The 21,334-nt window shown below is 41.1% G+C and overlaps 1 protein-coding gene across 1 annotated transcript in view; it reads right to left on the minus strand.

Moving 5' to 3' along the window:
* The window catches only part of KIF26B (kinesin family member 26B), a 312,315-nt gene that overhangs the window by 50,510 nt on the left and 240,471 nt on the right, over positions 1-21,334 (minus strand). The window contains exons 6-10 of the mRNA XM_075043158.1: positions 16,073-16,279; positions 14,385-14,478; positions 12,022-12,284; positions 8,921-9,104; positions 4,006-4,165 (exon numbers count right to left, since the gene is read on the minus strand). Coding sequence (XP_074899259.1) covers positions 4,006-4,165; positions 8,921-9,104; positions 12,022-12,284; positions 14,385-14,478; positions 16,073-16,279 — 908 coding nt within the window. The remainder of the gene's footprint in view (positions 1-4,005; positions 4,166-8,920; positions 9,105-12,021; positions 12,285-14,384; positions 14,479-16,072; positions 16,280-21,334) is intronic.

Below are 21,334 nucleotides of genomic sequence, written 5' to 3' on the forward strand. Positions count from 1 at the left end.
CACACAATATGCAGTGCTGTCACATAAGAAAACATTTCCATTGTTTTCCTTTGGTCCCACTCAAAAAAGGCAGTTAACAAAATTTAAATTTTATCCTTAACAATGAAAGAGAACACACCTAAAGAAAGGGAAATGATCTCAGATGGATAGGCTAGCCACTGCTCTAAACAAGAGGTGCTACTGAACACATATCACATCAGTCTTTGGGATGCTCAGCCTCTTCTAGGATACAGCACATTCCACCCCCCGCCCTCCTTCCTCTTTTCTCCACCGAGGAACAGCACAGATCTGTGCTGCCGGATCACTGAGCAAATAGTATTTGCGCTCACCCAGCCACCAAGACTCTTATTTCCATTGCTCATGAACAGATCATATTTGGGAAAAAATGCTTTCTGCACTCTTCTCAGCAAGAAGTGGATAAAATTTGCTCCAAAATATGCCAATATGTTTTTCAAATTACCTTTTTAAAGTCCTCCTTAGAAACAGAGATATTCCCTCTGATTTACAGATGATCAACCACTTCCCTATATTTATAGTCTATACTATCTGCTCTTATAGGAGCAAATTCAAGAGGAGATGCTGGCCTGAAGAGAGCTTTTATCTTGTTTCAGCAGTACAGAAACGTTGATGAGCAAGTATACTGGCACCTCTGGCTGTGTAAGCTCAGAAGTGCAACAGCTGGGAATCGTAGAAGGAAGATTGGTAGCGCAGCAAGTAGAAGACATGTTTGGTTAACACTTTTCTCCCAGTCAGGCACTGCCAGGAAAGACAGCTATGGTATTTGGTAACTATTCCTTGTATGTTTAGTTCTAGCCTAGGGAGCATCATTAACATCATTTTTCTATTCCTACAGTTTGCCTTCCCTTCAGTCCATAAAAACTGACAGGAAGGAAGAGAGGCTTTTGATAAGCATAGTTTGAGGTACACTTTGTGAAGTGTAGAGTTCAAGCTATTTTCACACTATGACTAGGTGCATGATCCACAAAATATTTCATGAACGCTTATACATACAAATTTGGTTGGCCCTTAACTAAATTCCAGTCTGACTGAATTCCAGGAACAGGAATATTTCCAGAGAGCATATTTTAAGCCCAGACTGCCTAATTTTGGAAAATAAATGTTAGAAGAAAAATAAAATTATAAACAAACTCAATTCATCTTTATTTTCCAAAATGAAGACAAAACCAAAGAAGTAAAACTTGTCAATACTTTGTAATCTTGAATGAACATGCGAGAATATCTATCCTTTAATGGATACAGAAGGGAATCTAGCCACCAGATGAGGAAAAGGCTGAGGTACTTAATGCCTTCTTTGCCTTAGTCTTTAATAGGGAGACCAGTTATCCTCAGGGTACTCCGCCTCCTGAGCTGGAAGGTGAGGATGAAGAGCAGAGTATACCCTCCTTAATCCAGGAGGAAATAGTTAGTGACCTACTACGCCATCTGGACACTCACAAATCTATGGGACCCAATGGGATCCACCCAAGAGTACTGAGGGAACTGGTGGAGGTGCTTGCCAAGCCGCTCTCCACCATCTATCAGCAATCCTGGTCAACAGGGGAGGTTCCACAGGACTGGAGGCTTGCCAATGTGACTCCCATTTACAAGAAGTGTCGGAGGGAGGATCCGGGGAACTACAGGGCTGTCAGCCTGACCTCGGTACCAGGGAAGATTATGGAATGGTTTGTCTTGAGAGCACTCACATGGCAAGTCCAGGACAAGCAGGGGACCAGGCCCAGTCAGCATGGGTTTATGAAAGGCAGGTCCTGCTTGACCGACCTGATCTCCTTCTATGACCAGGTGACCCGCCTAGTGGATGAGGGAAGGGCTGTGGATTTTATCTACCTTGACTTCAGCAAGGCCTTTGACACTGTCTCTCATGGCATACTCCTTGAGAAGCTGGGATCTCATGGTTTGGACAAGTGCACTCTTTGCTGGGTGAAAAACTGGCTGGATGGACAAGCCCAGAGGGTTGTGGTGAATGGGGTGAAATCCAGTTGACAGCGGGTCACAAGTGGTGTTCCTCAGGGCTCAGTGTTGGGGCCGGTTCTGTTTAATATCTTTATCAATGATTTGGATGAGGGGATTGAGTGCACCCTCAGCAAGTTTGCAGATGACACCAAGTTGGGAGGGAGGGTCGATCTGCTTGAGGGTAGGGAGGCTCTACAGAGGGATCTGGACAGGCTGGATCGATGGGCTGAGGCCAATTGTATGAAGTTCAACAAGGCCAAGTGCCGGGTCCTGCACTTTGGTCACAGCAACCCCGTGCAGCGCTACAGGCTTGGGGAAGAGTGGCTGGAAAGCTGCCCGGCAGAGAAAGAGCTGGGGGTGCTGGCTGGCAGCCGGCTGAATACGAGCCAGCAGTGTGCCCAGGTGGCCAAGGCGGCCAACGGCATCCTGGCCTGCATCAGAAATAGTGTGGCCAGCAGGAGCAGGGAGGTGGTTGTTCCCCTGTACTCGGCACTAGGGAGGCTGCACCTTGAGTACTGTGTTCAGTTTTGGGCCCCTCACTACAGGAAAGACATTGAGGTGCTGGAGCGTGTCCAGAGAAGGGCAACCAAGTTGGTGAGGGGCCTGGAGCATAAGTCTTATGAGGAGCGGCTGAGGGAACTGGGGTTGTTTAGTTTAGAGAACAGGAGGCTGAGGGGAGACCTTATCGCTCTCTACAACTACCTGAAGGGGGGTTGTAGTGAGGTGGGTGCTGGTCTCTTCTGTCAGGTGGCTGGAGATAGAACAAGAGGAAACGGCCTCAAGTTGAGGCAAGGGAGATTTAGGTTAGATATTAGGAAAAATTTTTTTACTGGGAGGGTTGTCAGACATTGGAATAGGCTGCCCAGGGAAGTGGTTGAGTCACCATCCCTGGAGATATTAAAAAAGCACGTAGATGGGGTACTGCGTAACATGGATTAGTGGGCATGGATGATGGTTGGACTCAATGATCTTGAAGGTCTTTTCCAACCTAAATGATTCTATAATTCTATGAAAATAGTCATGTTTGCAGCCTTTAACATGATAAAAAGGGTAAAACGTATGGACTGAAATAGCCTCTGTGACTTGGTTCGTTTTTCGTGTCATCCTGTTGTTCCTAACTCCAGATGTCTTATACGTGTCCTTCATGAATGGTGACGTTCATTAGCAGTTTGATTACAAGATGCGTACAGTAAGCCATTCCTGTGATGCCAGTTGCTACTCACTAGGCTTTAGGCTAGAGAAAAGCAATACTGTCCACAAAATCAGAAACTTCTCAATAGGAAGGCTGTATGACTGTCTGGGTTGGGTAATGAATCAAACTTGCTTTCAGAGCTGCACACATGACAAATGGGGTGAGACAACGATGAAGAGAAATGAGTACAAAACATACCCACTAGGTGAGCAATTGCTCTCATTTCCCAGAAGCTACCTGCAGCAGCAAAGGCCACTTGTCTAGTGTGACAAATAGGGCCTACTTCTTTTTTGTGAGTGAAAGGCTGACACTGAGATTCAAACCATACAAAAATAAAATGCAAAGTAACCTTGGATCACAGAAAGAATCTCATGACAAACACACATGCTCATTGTGACATATATTTTCAAGAAACTAAATTCCACACAATGGACAGCAAAATAATTTTCTCTGTAGTGCTGCATTATGGCAGCAATGTTTGTCTCTGTGGAACGAATATGAAACTGGCTCTCAGATGCTTTGAAACATTAAAAAAACTTTGAACAGTCCTAGAAAACAAAATCCTAATGTGCTGAACTTCAAGCGTTAAGATCTTTAAGACACCTGGGTCCTATTCCAGCAGACTTCTTCCATTGAATCCTGAATGTCAAATACAGTGTAGCTTCCAGATGTAAGGTTAGATCGGGTGTCACTGAACCTTAGGCAGGTTTTGCCGTACCTCAGGAGGGCTGCAGTGAGCCCAGCAGACTGTCTCCCTGCTTACCCCAAGTCTGCCTCAGGCCCAGGCAAGCAAACCACTTGCAAGCATCCTCTTATTAGGTGCAACATAGAATACTACTTACTTGTACGGGATGTGTTTGCTTCCATTGACAAGGGCCAGGATGACATTGCCCAGCGCTGACAATGAGAGACAGAGGCCAGAGCTTCCCTCCCGGTTTTTGCTGAGCACTTTCACGCAGCTACCCAGGTCAATAAGGTGCAAGCGGCTGCGACCTCCAGACACTGGCATAAACAAAGAAAGCAAACAGTTAGCATGTGCCTCCAAAAACAGCTTCCCAGGAAAGCAAAAGACTCGCCAGGACTTGCGAAGAGGAAACAATCCAGAAACCTTTCCTAATTCATGTTAGCAGCAACAAACTGTAGGGGTCCTATTCACTCACTGTCAGCATTTATTGCTGCACGTTGCTGTCCATGCTGGACTTTCTTCAAAATTGCCGAGGCTTTCAGTACTCACTGGCTCCTGCAGGTTTAACTCTGAGAGTCACCGCTGTGCTTTTTTGCTTTTTTTTTTTTTTTTTTAATATAGCTCTATTAGCCTGTACCTGAGTTGGCTCTGTTTCTGTCTCTGTCTTTATTGTTCCTCTGTCCAGAAATCTATAGGCTGGGAATTGCTGCTAGGGTGAGCAGTGATCCTGTGGTAGCTTCTCTTATCTTTCCCATCTTGAATACTGGATCTTCAGAAGAACCTGTGGTGTCTGTGGGACATTCAACTTTGCTTTAAGTCTATATACTTTTACATTATAATTTGGGCTAAGAAAAGGTTTGCCATGCCATGGGTAATGGATTACCGATAAGTTGCTCTGTTCTGAAAATAGTTTCTGTCAAACTGTCAGTAGGCCCCTATGATTTTTTCTTGTTTACTCTGTATCGACACACTTCCTTTAAAGTGAAAAGATGCTACAGTTGAAACATGAAGATTAACAGACATTTACTCTATTTAAAAGCTGATGGTTCCTTATGAGCCCAGGATGGGGACTATACAGACTTTACAGAAGTGCTTCTAATTCTCTATTATCTCAAGACAATTTTCTAGCTGGGTCTTTTTATCATCTGATCCTTGACCACTCCTCCCTATTCTCAAAAGTTAGTTTAGAAGCAATCTGTAGGAAAAGGCACTTTTATTTCTAGGATCTTAACTCAACAGTTAAGAGCACTATTTGAAGACACAAACAAAACTTAAAGAGAAGCAGAAATACTTTCACATCCGAGTTTACCTCTATGCAAATAAACTCATAGCCATTTTGACACAGGACCTCAACTTATGCATCTGGTAAAAAAAAATATTAGCTGTGTGGGGAGACCAGTTCACAAGCAAAGATGGCAATGGGAGCAACTACATGATGGAGACCTTAGGAAAGAAGTTTCCAGATACATTTCATTACTTTGGGAATGTCTTATCAACCACAAGCATGTTTTTTCAATGACCCTGCATTCAGCAGCTGTGGTACAGGCACATGGTATACAGGCATGTAGGCGCCATAGGAGGTAGAAGGAAATAGGTTTACATAGATATGTGAAGAAGACACTTGTAAAACTTCTACATGCTGACAAAAAGGTGATACACGATCGTATTATGTTGCATATTCCCTCATAGAAAGTCTACTATGAAAAATGTATATAAATATAGGAAACATACAGCTACTAAAGGTATATATAACTATTAGCTGTAACTTAAAACATGTTAACATACACTGAAAAAATAAGGAGAGAGAGATTTCATTTTGCAAGCACTGAAAAACACAGGGCTGACTGCTTATTGCTACTACTTGGTGTCTTGCATTACACAAAACTTTCCATAAAAATATAAAGCTTTTCTGTAGAATATGTTATATACAATTTTATAATTCTGTTTCAGCTGTAGGTGAAAGCTAATTAAAGTGAACAACAATAAAACTACAAGTAGATTTTTATGATAAAAGAAAAAAGAAAAATTATTAAAGAGAAGGAAGAAAAGAAGATAAGAAAATAAAAGAGCAGCAAAACAGAGAGAAAAAAAGAAAGAAGAAAGAGAGAGGAAGAGAGGACTTTTTCTGTGAAAGTGGTTTATGCTATGGGATTTGAGAATAATATTCCAAAAATGTAGCCAGCATCTCTGTCAACAATTGTTAAAATACAGTAACTTCTGCTTCTTTTACGTCTTGTTAGTGCTTCAGCTACATCAGGTATTAGGCAACACAGGAGTTCCATGTAATAAATTATACTGTGATACTGGTTAAGTCATGCTGAGTATCACGAAACTGAAGTGAAGAATAAATATCTGATTAAAACTAATGTTGCTGGCTAGACATTCAAAGCGCTGTAATAGTCCCAGATTATACAACAACCCATTAAACATGTCCATGGAAGTTTCACCACTGTGCTCTCAGTTGTGGGATACTTCTCAGGAGGAAGTATCCACACGCACTACGGGCTCCTGCACTCACTGCAGAAAGCCAGGCTTTCCTGGGCAACCGTCCAGGCAGCTGCACCTTCACCTCCTCTGGACTGCTCATGGAGGACTTTTGCCTCCTCTCTAAGTGTCCTTAAAACTCTTAGACTTAAGAGTCCCTGAGTCCTCTAAGACTGCTATCCTCAGAAGGCTGAAATTACCTTTTTTGAGTATCCCTCAATGATTTACTTAGAAAAACAAAGAAATGTGTTTAATTGCTACTGAAAATGACTGCAGGTGACTTTTCTGAATTACATATAATAAATATTCCTGTTGCTAAGATTACCAGACATTGGAGAAACAAAAGAAAATGAGAGAAATCACTACCCTTCAAAATCTTAGTCATATTGTTTCCACACATATTCCTATTATACAGGTTGAGGAAATCCAGAATAAGAGAAATTATCAAATCTTTCCTTCTTATTTAATTTACAAGTCAAAGTAAGACATTTTTAGCATGGCAGATCCACTTGCTTGATCTGAAAATGAAGTTATTTGTTAGGCAAGTTCTCCACTAATGTGCCTGGCAACTATAAAGAGAAGCAGAACATTCTAACACTTCTTTTTGTCTATGGCTGCAAAGACTTTTCAGAGCTGACAGCTGAAAAATGACTGTGCCAGTTCTGCCACAATGCCATTTATTTCAATGGTGCTAAGCCTGCTTCATGACATTCCTGGTAATGAATCTAACAAGGAGGTAAGTACAGTACCAATGCGTTACTAACAGTCATTTTTTACCAAAATCGTATGTTAGCCAGCCCTTAATCTCTTACCTTTTAGAAGCTGGGTTTCTTTTTTTTTTTTTCTTTTTTTTCTTTTTCCTATCCTTTTTTAATCCTGTTACTGGAATCTTTATATCTCTACTATCTTCACATTGTTTTCTGAAAAGTCCTTCATTACAGCAGGAGACAGTGATAATCACTAGGCGCCCTTTCTGAGCAGCTGGAATTCCCCCCTCATTCAATTATCAGCGAGATCTGACCCTGCCTGGCTTGTGAGGCCACTCAGATATGGGACCTTGAAGACAGGAGGTGGTATGGCCACGAGACAAAGATATAACTACAGGCAGTGGGCAAAGCATGCCATATTATAATCCAACAGGATGATGTCTTATTTTTTTAAAATGACTCATTATAGCCACAGGAAAATATTTTTTCCCTTTTATTAATTGCATTTGAAAATAGTAGAAAAGGACTGTGTGTACATGTACTTGCATGCAGTAAAAAGCATGGAGCATTAAATAATTGCAATAATAATTCCCTGCAAATCAGCCATCTTTATTGCTATGAACCAGTCCGTTTGAGCATTCAGTCTTCCTTTCCACCGCAGGGTGGTTAATTAATAAACCTTCAGTTAATTGAGATTTCTGCCTGCCAATTCCACAGGGGTTATTACTTAAACACATGCAAACTGCATTTCCATTTAGAGCAACTTTTGGGTTTTCTATCTTATAAGTACTGTCAACGTAAATTTTCTGCATTCAAACATTAGACATTAATACTGCAGTGGTGTTCACCCACTACACATCATAGCTTGCAATCTATTCCTTATTACAAATAACTTATGTAGAGCCAGGAGCTGAAACATATGCTATTTCTGCAGAGTTGCTTAAGCCCACAAATTTAAAGAAGCAGAGGTCTCTGGTGTCTTTCAAACAAACATTTTTTCCTGGTAAAAAATGATTATTTCAAAAAAAGAATTTTAATGTGAAAGTTTTCTTTTTCTGTGGGGGTGCTTCTTATATTATACAAATCTTTTATCACTGGAACTTACTAAAAAAAGCCCCTTTGTATATCTCCAGTTATAAACAATTTGGGAGACTTGAAACAGAAGATAAATATAATAAAAAAATACAAATGGTGCGAGTCAAATGAAACCTTTGAAAATTACAGAAACATAAAAGTAGACACGGAGGTATCTTTTCCTCACAAGTGGGAGATGGAAGTAAAGACACAAGCCAGTGAAATCATCTATGGCAAAGAGAGGGAGCAAGCCAGTCTGAGAAGCCCAGAGCCTTTACAAAGAACCATGAGAGTGCTTTGTGTACATGTAGTTGGGCCAATAACTAAAGTATCATGTATCTCTGAGAAAAGCTATGGTTACGCATTGCCAGCATCAGTTTCCACACACATTGCCCTGTTTAGGTGCCGAAGAGGAATAGCTAACCTAAGGGTGGCAGGGAACGCCCGTTGCCACAATATTTTTATCCATGACCTCAACACTATCAGTAAAGATAATACCAAAAGCCAATCCGAAAAGCACTTTTTTTTAGATACAGAGGCTCACACAGTGCTGAGGACTAGCTGTTGGTATCTCTACAAATGCAACTAAATTGACAATTAATGGTAATAATCCCCAGTGGCCTTTAACGGCCTTTGGTGGGCCTTTAACAGGCAGGTGGACAGTCTGCTGGTATGAATGGCCCCACCCCATTCTGAATGGAGAACTCTGCTAATTTTCACCACTAAAGAATATTGTTTAAAGGCTTGCTTAAAGCCAGTCTCCAGGCAGGCACAGGTGAAACCAAAGGGAGCAAATAGACAGCTTACTTCCGCCTTTGCCGCTCTTCTCCATGCGGTACTGGTAGATGTGCAGAGTGAAGAGCATGTGGGAGTTGCGGTGATCCTCCTCGTCGCAATCCCGCTGGCTGCTGCGACGTGAGGCAATGGCGGCGTCGAGGAAGAAGGCAGCCTTCTCCGCCGTAGGGGCGCGGAGCTCGCTCTGATTCTGAAGCTGCGGGTTAACACAAGGGAGAAATGACCTAGAAACTCCCACACAAGTCAACACTACCAGACAACTTCCTGCAGTCAACACGCACTGTAGATACGTTGGCTTCTGATGGGACCAAAAAGGAGGAGGTGCCTGATGGAATGAGACCCTCCTGACACTGGTAGTGACAATACCATGTCCTCCAGGAGCCCCATGATTGAATCCAGGATTTTGAGGGTTCTTACTTGGGGTACCTCTGGTGGGAGTTGTTACAAATAAACCCCAACAACTGAAAACTGTCCTATGGGCTGGACAGATGAATAAATTTGTTCCTTCACTTTCCCAGAATTTTAAGCTATTTATGCTTATTAATTATTCACTGTTTTCACTGCCTTTTTTTTCCCTGCATTGATGGCTCTGGCAATCACTGTGTCGTTCTGAGGGTTAGAAGTGGAAAAAAAATAATTGTGGAAGACATGTCAATCCCAAACTCAACAGTTGGTGGAGACTGGCAGGGGCAGGACTACATGTTACCCCTCAGAAAGTGTTAGAAGGGAGCAATCCGCAGACAAATCCAGGGAACAACAGGAGTGAAGCTTGTGTTCAGCCCCATAGCATGGGGGGAGCAGCACAGCAGAGAAGCCATTTTCTTGCCCCTTCATACCACAAGCTTATGCACCTGTTCACAAGCCAGGGCAACCCATTAAAAGGAACAAGGCAGGTAATATGCATACATTCACATTTGCTGGACCTCAGTCCCAGTCCCCAGCCTGCTCTTCTCTCTCCAAAGGGACAGACAGCATAGGAGGGCAGATATTATTAACCCCCCCTAACATTAGGAATGCATGCGTGTTTCATGTCACCTAAGATTAGTTTGTCTGTGGAAGAGACATGTGACAGTATAATCTGATGGCATTAGTTTTGGCAGTACGCAGAGCTGGCCCACAGCCCATAGGATAGACTTGTTCTGTCTGGCCTAAAAACAGTGAGGAACTCTCATTCTCAGGGTTTGTTCCCCTGCTATGTAATACAGCTAGAAGTTAAGTTCTTGTAAAGAAGACAGTGCTCCTGTCTTCTCTTCGTGACCATTAATCAGCCTGAGAAGGGATAAAGCTGAGGCTGTGCATGGGATGGGGTGGCACAGTTGAAGGCTAAGCTCTCTCTAGAAAGAGGGAGGGGGGAAGGAAGGAGTTAACAAGGCAAGCAGAAGGCAGGCCAGTCTGTAGGCTGATCCCACTAATGTAAGCAACAAGAAAATGTGCATACTTGGAAAGGTCCAATGACAGACAGTATGACATATGGTGATTATTCATTTGCTATCCACACTGCTGATTTTGCATATCTGTATGGCTATAATAGAATATCCTCCCTTCATCTGAGGATTTTGAGAATTCAGGTGTAGGACACATGACTCCAGAACATCGCTGTGTCTTGTAAACACACATAAAAAGGCTTTTTTTTCTTGCAATTTAATTCAGTATTTTACACTACAGAGATACATAGACATCTCATGGAGCTACCTTTTCTCCACTGATCTAAAATAATTCATTTTGTATATAGCTGTTCTGTCTGTACCTATATGAAAATAAGCAACAAAAATGGGATATTTATTATTATTATTGCTGTTGTGCTTAAATACCTTAGTAAAGCATTAAGCTCTAATGAGAGGCTAGTTGTTACACAGTTATGCAACATATGCAACATGCGTATGCTAATGCAGATCTTAACTGTCCCATCTATCACCCCAATGGGAACTGTGAAGACTCAAGTCTCCCATCTTATATTCACTAGACTGCATCCATTACTGGATACCAGAGGGTGAGACCTCTTATGATACTGTAAGTATTTCATAAAGCACTAAAGCCAGGAGTCAAGTGAGAATGAGAACCCTAATTGTTATTTAAAATCAAGACACAACTTTGTAGTCCTCGGGTAGAATGGAAAAGAATGGAAAATATGATCTAAGTATGTCTGAAAGGCTTAAACCACAAAGAAATAAACCACAAAATTTATTACTTGCTGTTTAAAATCTCACGATTCATGACTTTTGTGGATATGAATCATGATTTTTAGATGCTTGGAGCTGGAAATAGGGTACATGACCCTGCAGGTCTGTTCCCTCCTCCCTCCATTCCCCATCCTTGGATAGGCAGTGCTCTGCAGGTTCTCGATGGAAGCAGCCATTGCCTTTAAGGTTGAAAGAATGTATTCAAGCTCCATCATGCTGGTTTGCTCCCTCTTCATCTAGTCATACAAAATTCAGATTTATTCCCTCACGGACAGCAAAAGGAAAGACTAGGCCTTTTTTTCTCCTCAAACCAAGAGGGGGGAAAAAAACAGGGCTGCTGAAACTTTCTAGTGGTTACCCAGGAAATACATGAGCCAGTTAATCATTCCTGCTAAACCTCCAAACCTGAAAAGAGTTCGAGTTATTCTTGGCTTGCCCAGCTCAGGAATTTATTTCTTGGCAGCAATTAATAAGTAGCAATTAATGCTTCCTACAACATTGCTAGAGCAAGTGCTATAAATAATGTAGTTTATAAAGAGATAAACAGCCATATTAATGGTGTCCAGCTATTTGTGCAGTACTGTAAATATTTTAGCTTGTTATTTTACAAAAGAGAGATCACACTTTCTTTTTATTTTTTTTTAAGAATGAGGTGAATTTTTGTTTGGACTGAATGTTTTCACATTTTATTGCAAACACAAGCCCCTGCTCAACATCTATTATACCAGAGGTACAAATATTTAGGCCAGGAGAGCAGATGGCCCTGCAGCTGCAGGTCATAAAGTTCTTGCATGTTTTAAAGTAAACACTTTCAAGTCTATAAACTTTATGCTCTGGGTAGTTCTTGGATTTGAACCATATCAATAGCTTAAAACAAACAAACAAAAAAAAGTCACATTTCTTGTTTCAGTGTAAAATGAACTTTGGATTTACCTGCATGCCACAAATGGGGTCTTCACAAAGGTAGACACCTGGGGACTGGCCATCTTGCAGGCTGCCTGTAGCCACTTCTGACAACAAGTCTCTCAGATTTTCTTCCTTCCCCCACACTTCCACTGCAGAAATTCGGACCGAAAAGCGGGCTCCTGTCTTCTCTTTGCGTTCATTAATCAACTTGAAGAGCCAGGAGATGGCACAAGGGATTATGCCGAGGTTTTGCATGGAATCATCCTTTCCGATCATGGTGTATGACTTCCCTGTCAGGAATGGGGGGATGGAGAAAAGATAAAATCACTCCCAGGACCTTCACAGCCTTCTGCCAAGAGAGATTATCCTGCACAGCCTCATGAAAACAACTTCTTCACTACAGTAAGGACAGTCAGCAAGGGAGAAAGATAGGCAGGCAGACAAATAGTACATGGAAAATGCAGATTAAATCTTGAGCTGTTTTCAAAAATCATTACCTCATGCATTCCTCTGACATCTCCCATTCCCCAGGCAGGTCCCTACCATGCAACACTGCAGCCTCTGCTGTGGGTGAATAGTGGGGGGAATTGAGCAGAGCAGGAGTGCCATAGTCTCTAAAAATCCCTGCTTTAGATACTGTGAGTGTGGTATTCTTTGAATACCATTTTACTTCAAAGCACTATATTACTCTTCATATGCTGGGGTTGGGATTGACATAAACCTGGTCCCAGGATCATACAGGTGTAACTTCATCCAGAAAAAAACCCAGGTACATGTGGTCATTTGGTGCAGAAGTGGGTCCACAACAAGAAATATTTTATCTGGGTCAAAACCTTTCCCCGGTTTGCTATTATTTGACTCTGCAATTATAGCTCTGGCTTGTCTCTGCTGTAAAAGTTTGCTGATGAAGAACAGACACAGAGTACTATCATACTTCTTTAGGTGTCACTACATACAATGCTCTTAGACAAGTTTTCTAAAGCTCCTAAATTTATAAGCCAAATGATAAAGGTATACATCTTTTCAGGCAAGTACTTGTGGCTTCTACCTTGCTTCATTTCTTATGTTGAATCTCTGTGGAAAAAGATCAGTGAAGAAAACATTTCTATGCACGCGTCTGTGGCAAGGTCTGGGTGTGTCCAGGGCTGGTGCAATGGTGGTGGTGCAGTTAACGAAGAAACTGCAGAGACTCAGCTGTGCTCCAGCAAAGCCCTAGCCTCCCTAAGGACATGTAGCACTTGTGAGATGCCATTAGATGGTGGCTGTGTTTTCCATCTCATTTGCCATCCTGTGTTCGGTAGGTCACAGGGTGTTAAATATCCAAGTGCTCATCCTAGTGTTACTCCTGCCTGGCCCTGAGGGGCCTTGCAGTTAGTTGGACCAGTGGCACTGCTCCATTCATTGCACTAGAGCTGGTGGCATTGCAGCATTCAGTACTCTCCAGTTTCTGTTGCCTACATTTTGGGATAATCATGGCCTGATACAGCTTGATCTTCTTTATCACTTGAAAAACTGATTTGCCCTTTTAAGTTGTATGTGTACATCTGTGTTTCTTGGAGACAGTAAAGAATGGAGATCATTGCACACATACAATACAATACAACCATCTTCATTAGAGAGACAATATTTTCAAAATACTGTTAGACAAGCATGAACAAAATACATGATTACTCTTGAAATCCAGTTATTTCAGAAGAGTAACATGTTAATGATGATGACTCTCCTTTTTATTGTCTTTCCATGAATACCTGAAATGCTGTTGATGCATTTGCAAAGAGCGAGTTTTGATCCATTGGTAACATTCAGTTAACCATTAGAACAGGATTTGTTGGAGACAGAATAGGAAGAGGTTAGTAATGAGTGAATTGTCTAACCAGGGAATAGACTATAAATCAAATTATTTGAGTGCCCAGTCACAGCACTTGAATAGGGCCATCACAAACATCAAGTACTTGAGTGGATACTCACAGCCTTTACACAGCTTGATAAAAGTGGTATTTTGGCAAACAGTCTCCAATACCAAGCACATTTGTAGAACTGTAGATCACTGTTGGATCCTTCATTAGCAATTCACTGTTGGATCATTCATTAACAATTGAAGACAGTGCTAAAAATTGCTATAGTACTCAGGGGACAGAAGGAAGCAACAACTCAAAGATAACTTCTGTTTCAAAGAGCATGCCGTCCAACATTTAGACAATATACAAAGTGAACAGATGTGTAAGCGAGAGGTGAAGGTGTAGTACAAGGTCATACATAGTGTACCATTTTCAAATACAATTACTATGCACAGACGAATGAAGTTTGTTTTCCCTAGTCTAATGTACTAGCAATCTTGGGTTAAAAATATTCACTTTGCTGCTTGAGTAGGGAAATTTAACAATACCAACCAAGCTTGGCATGGCCAAAGCAGAACACGCAGCCATCTGCGCCATTGACCACCGACTGGATCACCTCAGCCACAGTCCCAGCACATACTTCAGCCTGTCACAGGTATTTAAAAAGAAAAAGAAAAAAAAGAAGAAAAAAAAAAAAGAAACAAAAGAAAACCATTAACAATAAAAAAGAAAATCAACAGAGTATTTTCACTGGAAAATGGTCATAATGTCATCAGTGCTCCAGATAGGATGTTGAAGGATCAAAAAGTCTAATCCTGCTTGCCTCATTCATGTGACCTATGCGGCTGATGGGAATGATATTACTTGTGTAAGCACATGAAGCAGGACTTTTGCTCTGTGTCAGGTAAGTTTCATTTGCTGAAGCATCAACATCCTTTATGGGGTTAAACAAAATACACATACTGTAACAGGATGCAGTTGGTTGGTTAGAACTGCCTATTTAGGGGACTTTAAAAATACATTTTTGATTAAAAAACCGTCGAATACTAAGGAGCTTTTACAGGCTCTGTTACTTGCCCAATTATGGCCTGAGTTCAATTCCACTATCAAGTGGGTAGGGAATGTAAGGGGAACAAACAGCCTCTTTGGTATTAGTTAGGTGACATTTCTTAATTTTTCTCTACATTGTTATGAGTCTTAGCTTTTTGCAGCAGTAGATTCCATCCTGAAGACTGTAGCAGTATTTTAAGAAGTACAACATACAAATTTACCTTGGGCATTCTTAAATTTAAGACAGATTTAAGGTTCAAGCAGGTTGAATGGTCTACAGTGCTTCTACAGCAACTGCCTATCAATAGTGGGTGAAACTAAATCAGAATTCGCACTTTAGGCTTTTATGTGAAGCACTTTGCATTTGACAATAAATCATGTAAATTCACCTAGTTCATGGGTATTTCTAGACTATCTCTATAACAGTAAATAAAATGGGCAAGGAAAAGGATGGTTCACAGGCCAGCCCTTGAACTGCATCCAGGCATTAGTCTGGGAGGTGCTAGCTGCCTGGACCAGAACTAGGTCAGGGATCGACTTAATGATACGATCATATGACAGTGCTTTAGCTGGCCCTGTGTTCTAACTCTGTTTAGCTTATGAGTACAGAAACAGCCTTACAGTACTGTTTTCTAGTTATACTTTGTAATGTTACTTTACTCTTTTACTGTCCTCCTCATGACATTTGGGTAACATAGTTCATCAAACCAAAGAAGTCTAATAAAAATAAGAAATCTGAATATATACACATGAATAAAGATTTGTGGACAAATATCCCTATCCTACTATTGTAAACTGTAGAATAGAACACTGCATAAATAATCCTTGACTTCTTAATGAATAGAGGACTGCATTAGAGAACTGCAGTTCTGATCAGATCGCTGTATACACCAAATAACAAGATTTTATAATATACAATAACTTGTTGATATTGAGGATTGCCTACTAGGCACCATTTAGCACATTTATTGCACATATAATTTTAGAAGCAATTATTTACAGTGAAGAATAAAGAAAGCACAAAATTATCGAGATAGAATTTAATAAGCTGATTTCATTATGGATGACATTGGCGGACCAAATTCAGCCCTGGTCCAGCTCCACTGAAAGTACTACTGTTGCAGCAGAAACAAATTTGGCACCAGTGCATGCTATTGTTTAGATAACTATTCTGATCACACGTTGCCTACCTGTGATGCATCTTGGGGGAAAACTGCATCAAAAGCAAACATTTTGGGTGGAACCTGGTTTCCCCTTTTCTGGAAAGCATTCTGACCTCCACAGGCCAATGGGTCATAGAGTGTGATTTGCTTCTTACGGGGGTCAACTTTTAAGAAAGAGCTGGACTCAGATGTGTCTCTGGCAAGTGTGGAAGAGATGCGCACCATGACTTTGACCTGTCAGCAAACACACAAAAAGATGATCACATTTGATTAGTCTGTTGGATGCTCTAGACTGTTATGTTAAATGAACTTTCCAATTACACTCGAACAAATCATACTTGCTTGCTGTAGCTAGTGTCTCAGTGGAAGTCAGTGAAGACACAGTAATTATTATGGGCAGAATTTGGTCTAAAATACACAATGAATAAAACCAGAACTCATCTCCATCTACTTCAACAAGCAACTTGTGTATTTAGAGGTACGAGGTACATCATGGTGTTTTAGTGTCAATGTTACTCAAGTTTAATGATGAGGTACTACATCACCTGGTCTCACTCTCAATATAAATTGAAAATTAACTGTACCCCAGTGGCCCAATTAAGAAAGCTGAAAGGTAATCTAGACTGCTAAGCTATCAGAACCCCTGCAGTTTCTACGAAGCAGTCTGATCAATAAAAGCACATAAAAGCCAGATCTGTAATTTACACCTTTCGCTTCTAATCCAAATGCAAAAAGATGAAGTACTCAGTTCTAAGTGTCATCATCAAAGAGTTGTGAAAAGATCCCTGTTTTAATGGTCAGATTTTGAAATTATTGTCAAGGGAGTGGAATGTAATAAGCGATAAAAGATTTGTTAAAACATGTTAGCTCACAACTCATTAAATGGCTACATAATAAGATGTTATTCCTAAGACAAAAATACATGTTCATGGATTTAATGAGGTTATACTGCATCCTTAGCCCAGTTGGTAAGCAATTTAGATATAAGTAAAACTGATGACAATCAGTCTGGCTTTGGTTCTCCCCATAAATTCACTACCTGCAGACACATGAGTTCCTGAACTTTACAGGGCAAACATCACCTCTCTGTCAGCTCTAGCCACACCTGCAGGCACTTTGTCCTAGAGCAGACTGACTTTCACACCAAACAGACAGAACTTTCATCTTAATGCCCCTTAATTGTATGCCACTTGTATCAAACCCACCTACGGTTAGCATGCAAGTGACCACAGAGGGTCACCTCATCACAGGGCAGGAGGACATCTGCTGTTAGAACAGCAGATGCACCCTGGGAGGAGGTTGTAGCCCTAAAAGTTACACAAGGCTGCAGTCCCTGTTGGCCTCACTGAGGCTGGTGCTCTTTGTAGGTAGATCTCATTTCATACTGGCCTAAGCTCATCCCACATGGAAATAAATCAGCTGCTTTGAGAGGTAAAATCTGGGCAAATTAATTTTTGACACAACTCCTTTGAATACAACAGAATGAGACTGGAGATTAATTGGCATTATTCAGTATTTTTTTTTTATGTCTTCTCTGTATATCTGTGAGTCAGTGGTAATTTGACTATATATTTTAACCTGGGAAAACAAGTTGTCATTAGATGGCGAAATGGTCACACATCTGTGCATATGATTTCAGTTTTACACAATTAGTTGAGGGAGAGAGGAAAAATACTGCTTGGGTATGAATGGGTTCTCTTCTCAACTCCTCAGCTAAGCTGCTTATGAAACCTAACCTCTAACTGAAAAAAAGCCACTTCCAATATTTTGCCAAAGGCATTCTTCTAAACCCAACCCTAAGAAGAGCTGATTTCTGCTACGGACAAAGGCAGCCAAAACCCCATCAGTCCACATGAATTGGGCAAGGTTTGAATGTTTATTCCAGCCCTAGGTCTCCTGGCAGCTCAGAAGCACTAGTCAAATTAGCAGGGAAGGGAAGGAGTACAAGGCTGTGAATCCTAGAGGAGCAAGAAAACAAAGAACAGTATCAGACTTGATCTGTTTTCCTATTTTCAACTTTGGATGCCTTTGGCTTTTTCTACTGTGTCCCACATTTTTAAACAGATGCCAATAGCAAGAGCATTAGACTGATCTGCTGGAAACCAAAATAAATGGTAATCTTCAACTGCTTTAAATAAAATACTTGCTCTGCTTTAGAAAACTATTTCACTATAGGTTTACATGTATTTTTGCTGCTATGAATCCATGCCCTCCAGATCCTTGATCCTTGTGTGGAAAGAAGAGTTACCTGAATACCCTGGGGCTAAGTTTCTTTGGGTTTTGGACAATGGATAGTGCGTAAAATTTAACAAACTTTCATATACAGACAGTCTAAGAGTTCTTTCTGGCCTCAAACTGCACGGGCATTCAGTTTTAACTTCAGCTACACCAATTTTGTTACAGTATAATATCACCGGCTTGGGTCCTGATTTAAACCTGTTCACACAAAATCAGATTAATACCTGTCACTTCTTACTGAAATGATACCGCAAATCCTCCTAACTTCCAACAGCTACAGTGATAGAAGCTGAGGCATCAGGTTTCTCTTTCCCTGGAGTAAAAGACCAATTTAACTGAAATCCTAAAAATTTACTTGCATCAGATAAACTGAATGAACCACTATAAAAAAAGAGCTCAACTCAGAAGTCCCAGGAGTTGTCTAACAGCATACATTTTCTGACCATTTGGCTCCTCAGCTCTGGCAAATATAGACATTTCTCAAGAAAAATACTGCTATTGCCATGAACCTTTGTATTTCCTGTGCATTGGGGATTTTTGTTTTGAGACATAATGGTTCACAGAATCATAGAATCACTTAGGTTGGAAAAGACTTATAAGTTCATAAAGTCCAACTGTTAACCTAACACTACCAAGTCCACTGCTAAACCATGTCCCTAAGCACCACATCTACATAGAATCACAAAATCATTTAGGGTGGAAAAGACCATGTCCATGTGTGTTAGGGCAGAGGGACATCATATTGATTACATGTAGGTATCCTGATAGCTGGACCACTTCTTACTCCGAAGCTAGTTTGTTGGCAGCTGGCATGAAGATGTCCGTGCACCTTGGCACAGCTTATCAGGGGTAATTCCTCTCACCACCATTTAGACCAGCCTGCAGGAGCTGTCTCCATCCAAACCAGTTGTCTGACCCCTTTGTAGACAACAGAGACAAATAGGCACTTAATTCATGTGGTCTGTTTAGTGGATCTGCCTTCCAGATAAGAAGACTTGCACTCCACAGATGCTTCTTGCTTTCTCCACACCACCACAGGTATATATGATTACCTGAGACGTAGATTCCTGCATTGTAGACTAAAGTTATTCTTTTTACTGTAAGCATAATAAAAATCCTTTCCCTTGGCAGCACAGCCCCTGGCCCAAATTCAGCAGCACACACAAATCTGTGTGACAGTCTTCAGCAAAAATCACATGCTAGCAAAAATAAAGATGGGCGCATGGGCGTGATGGACACTGAACATAAGTAGTAGCAATAGATTATTTGAACTCATCTTGTAATTTGTAGACCCTAAAGTATTCTTCCAGGCCAGTTTCACACCAGTGTAACTCTTTCACATTACTCCTGATTTACATTACATTAATTGAGAAGACAATGAGATCCTGGCTGTGCAAAATATATGTCCAATATTATGCCACAGGAGCTGTGACTATAGCAAAAGCCCAACAAGCAGGCAAGATACAGGCAAACTTCAGTCCTGAGAAACACGTATTGGGATTCAGAACTGCATACATAACTGTGGCACAATAAGCTAGGCAGACCAAAACAGATTTTAAAACATCTGAGCTGGATGTATCTTCTGAGGACACAGGCAGGCTTGTGGTCTGGGAATCAGGTTGAGATTGGGGAGCTAGGACCTCTCCTAACGTCTGTGCCTCAGATGCAGTGCGATTGTGAACTAGCAATGCAATCTCTGTTTCACACTCCCCACCTGTACAACGGGCTGAGTTGCAGCTTACTTCATGGCAAGGCATACTGATACATTCAGTCATTACCAGGCCTCAAAGGACTGGCAGTTGCTATTAGGTAGGCACTCCATTATTAAACATTATTATGCATGTAACCTAAACCCAAGGATTCATGCAAAGCATTTCCCAATAGTAGTTATGACAAGAGTAAATCAACTAAGCTACAGCAGTAGAAAAGATGGGAGACCACGGCCGCCGCCTCTGCCGTTTCACAGTCCTTCGTGCAATTTATAGCTGGGGGTAGCGGGGGGAGGCTCAGAGTCCATGCTGGCCCCCGCAATCCATGCCATGGGGGAGGCAGTGCGAGGACGAGGGAACATAACTCAGCCAGCTATGGGGATAGTGCAGGAACTTAATGGACTTAAAAGACTTCAGTTCAATTTAAGGAACAGACAGGTTGAAGATCACAGTGCTGCTCTGGGGAAGGCAGAAATACAGTACGGTTAATTTGAAACTAACTGAACAGTGAAGTTTAAGAACTCTAATACTTTATGCGTACAATTTATATTTAAATAAACTGTAAATTGAACTTCTCCTTAAAAAGAAGAAAGCAGGTTTTCTGCTTCACTTCCTACGTGTCATTACTCCTTTAGTCCAATGCTACAGTTTCCCACTAATCTCCTGTAATTGAAGGGTTTAAGAGATACCACTTGCGATTAATGGGACCACTCAGTCTGCCAGAAATTCTTATCTGAATCCCAGTGATCAGGTCTTGGCAGCACTCAGCCTTAGACACACCCCTGACTGTTTCTACAGGGAAACATGAAAGCAGTCTCAAGACAAGTGCTGTTGGTAAAATAAACAACCTGGGCCTAATTTTGATCTGATTTTACACTCATGCAAATCTGGCTGAACTCAGCATGCATTATCCTAGTTTAAGAGTGGAGAGAGAGAATAAAAGAAAAGGTCACTTGCTCTGCAGCATTATTGTGCCTTTTCTAGGATATAACTTCACCTCTTAATTCTGCTCGTGCTGGAAGCATTTTTTAATGTGTTCTCTTCTGCGAGTTCACAGGATTTCATTTTGACAACTATTCCATCCAACAGGACACCCATTTACTTCTCTGGATTTCAGTTCCTGCCTACAAAGATTTCTTCTGTCCTTTAATATGTTCTACAGTCATTGAATTCCACAATATTACTCCCGACGTGCAATGCCACAAACGAAAGCAGAATCAGACAGAGCTATACTGTTTAGGTTTCCTCAATAGGGTTTCTCTGGATTTTTGTATATGCATTTATTCTATACGTGTGTGTGCGCATTTAAATTATATATGCTATTTTTTAAAAAAAGCATATA

This window comes from Buteo buteo, chromosome 12 (genome assembly GCF_964188355.1).
Source record: "Buteo buteo chromosome 12, bButBut1.hap1.1, whole genome shotgun sequence".
NCBI classification, from domain to species: domain Eukaryota; kingdom Metazoa; phylum Chordata; class Aves; order Accipitriformes; family Accipitridae; genus Buteo; species Buteo buteo.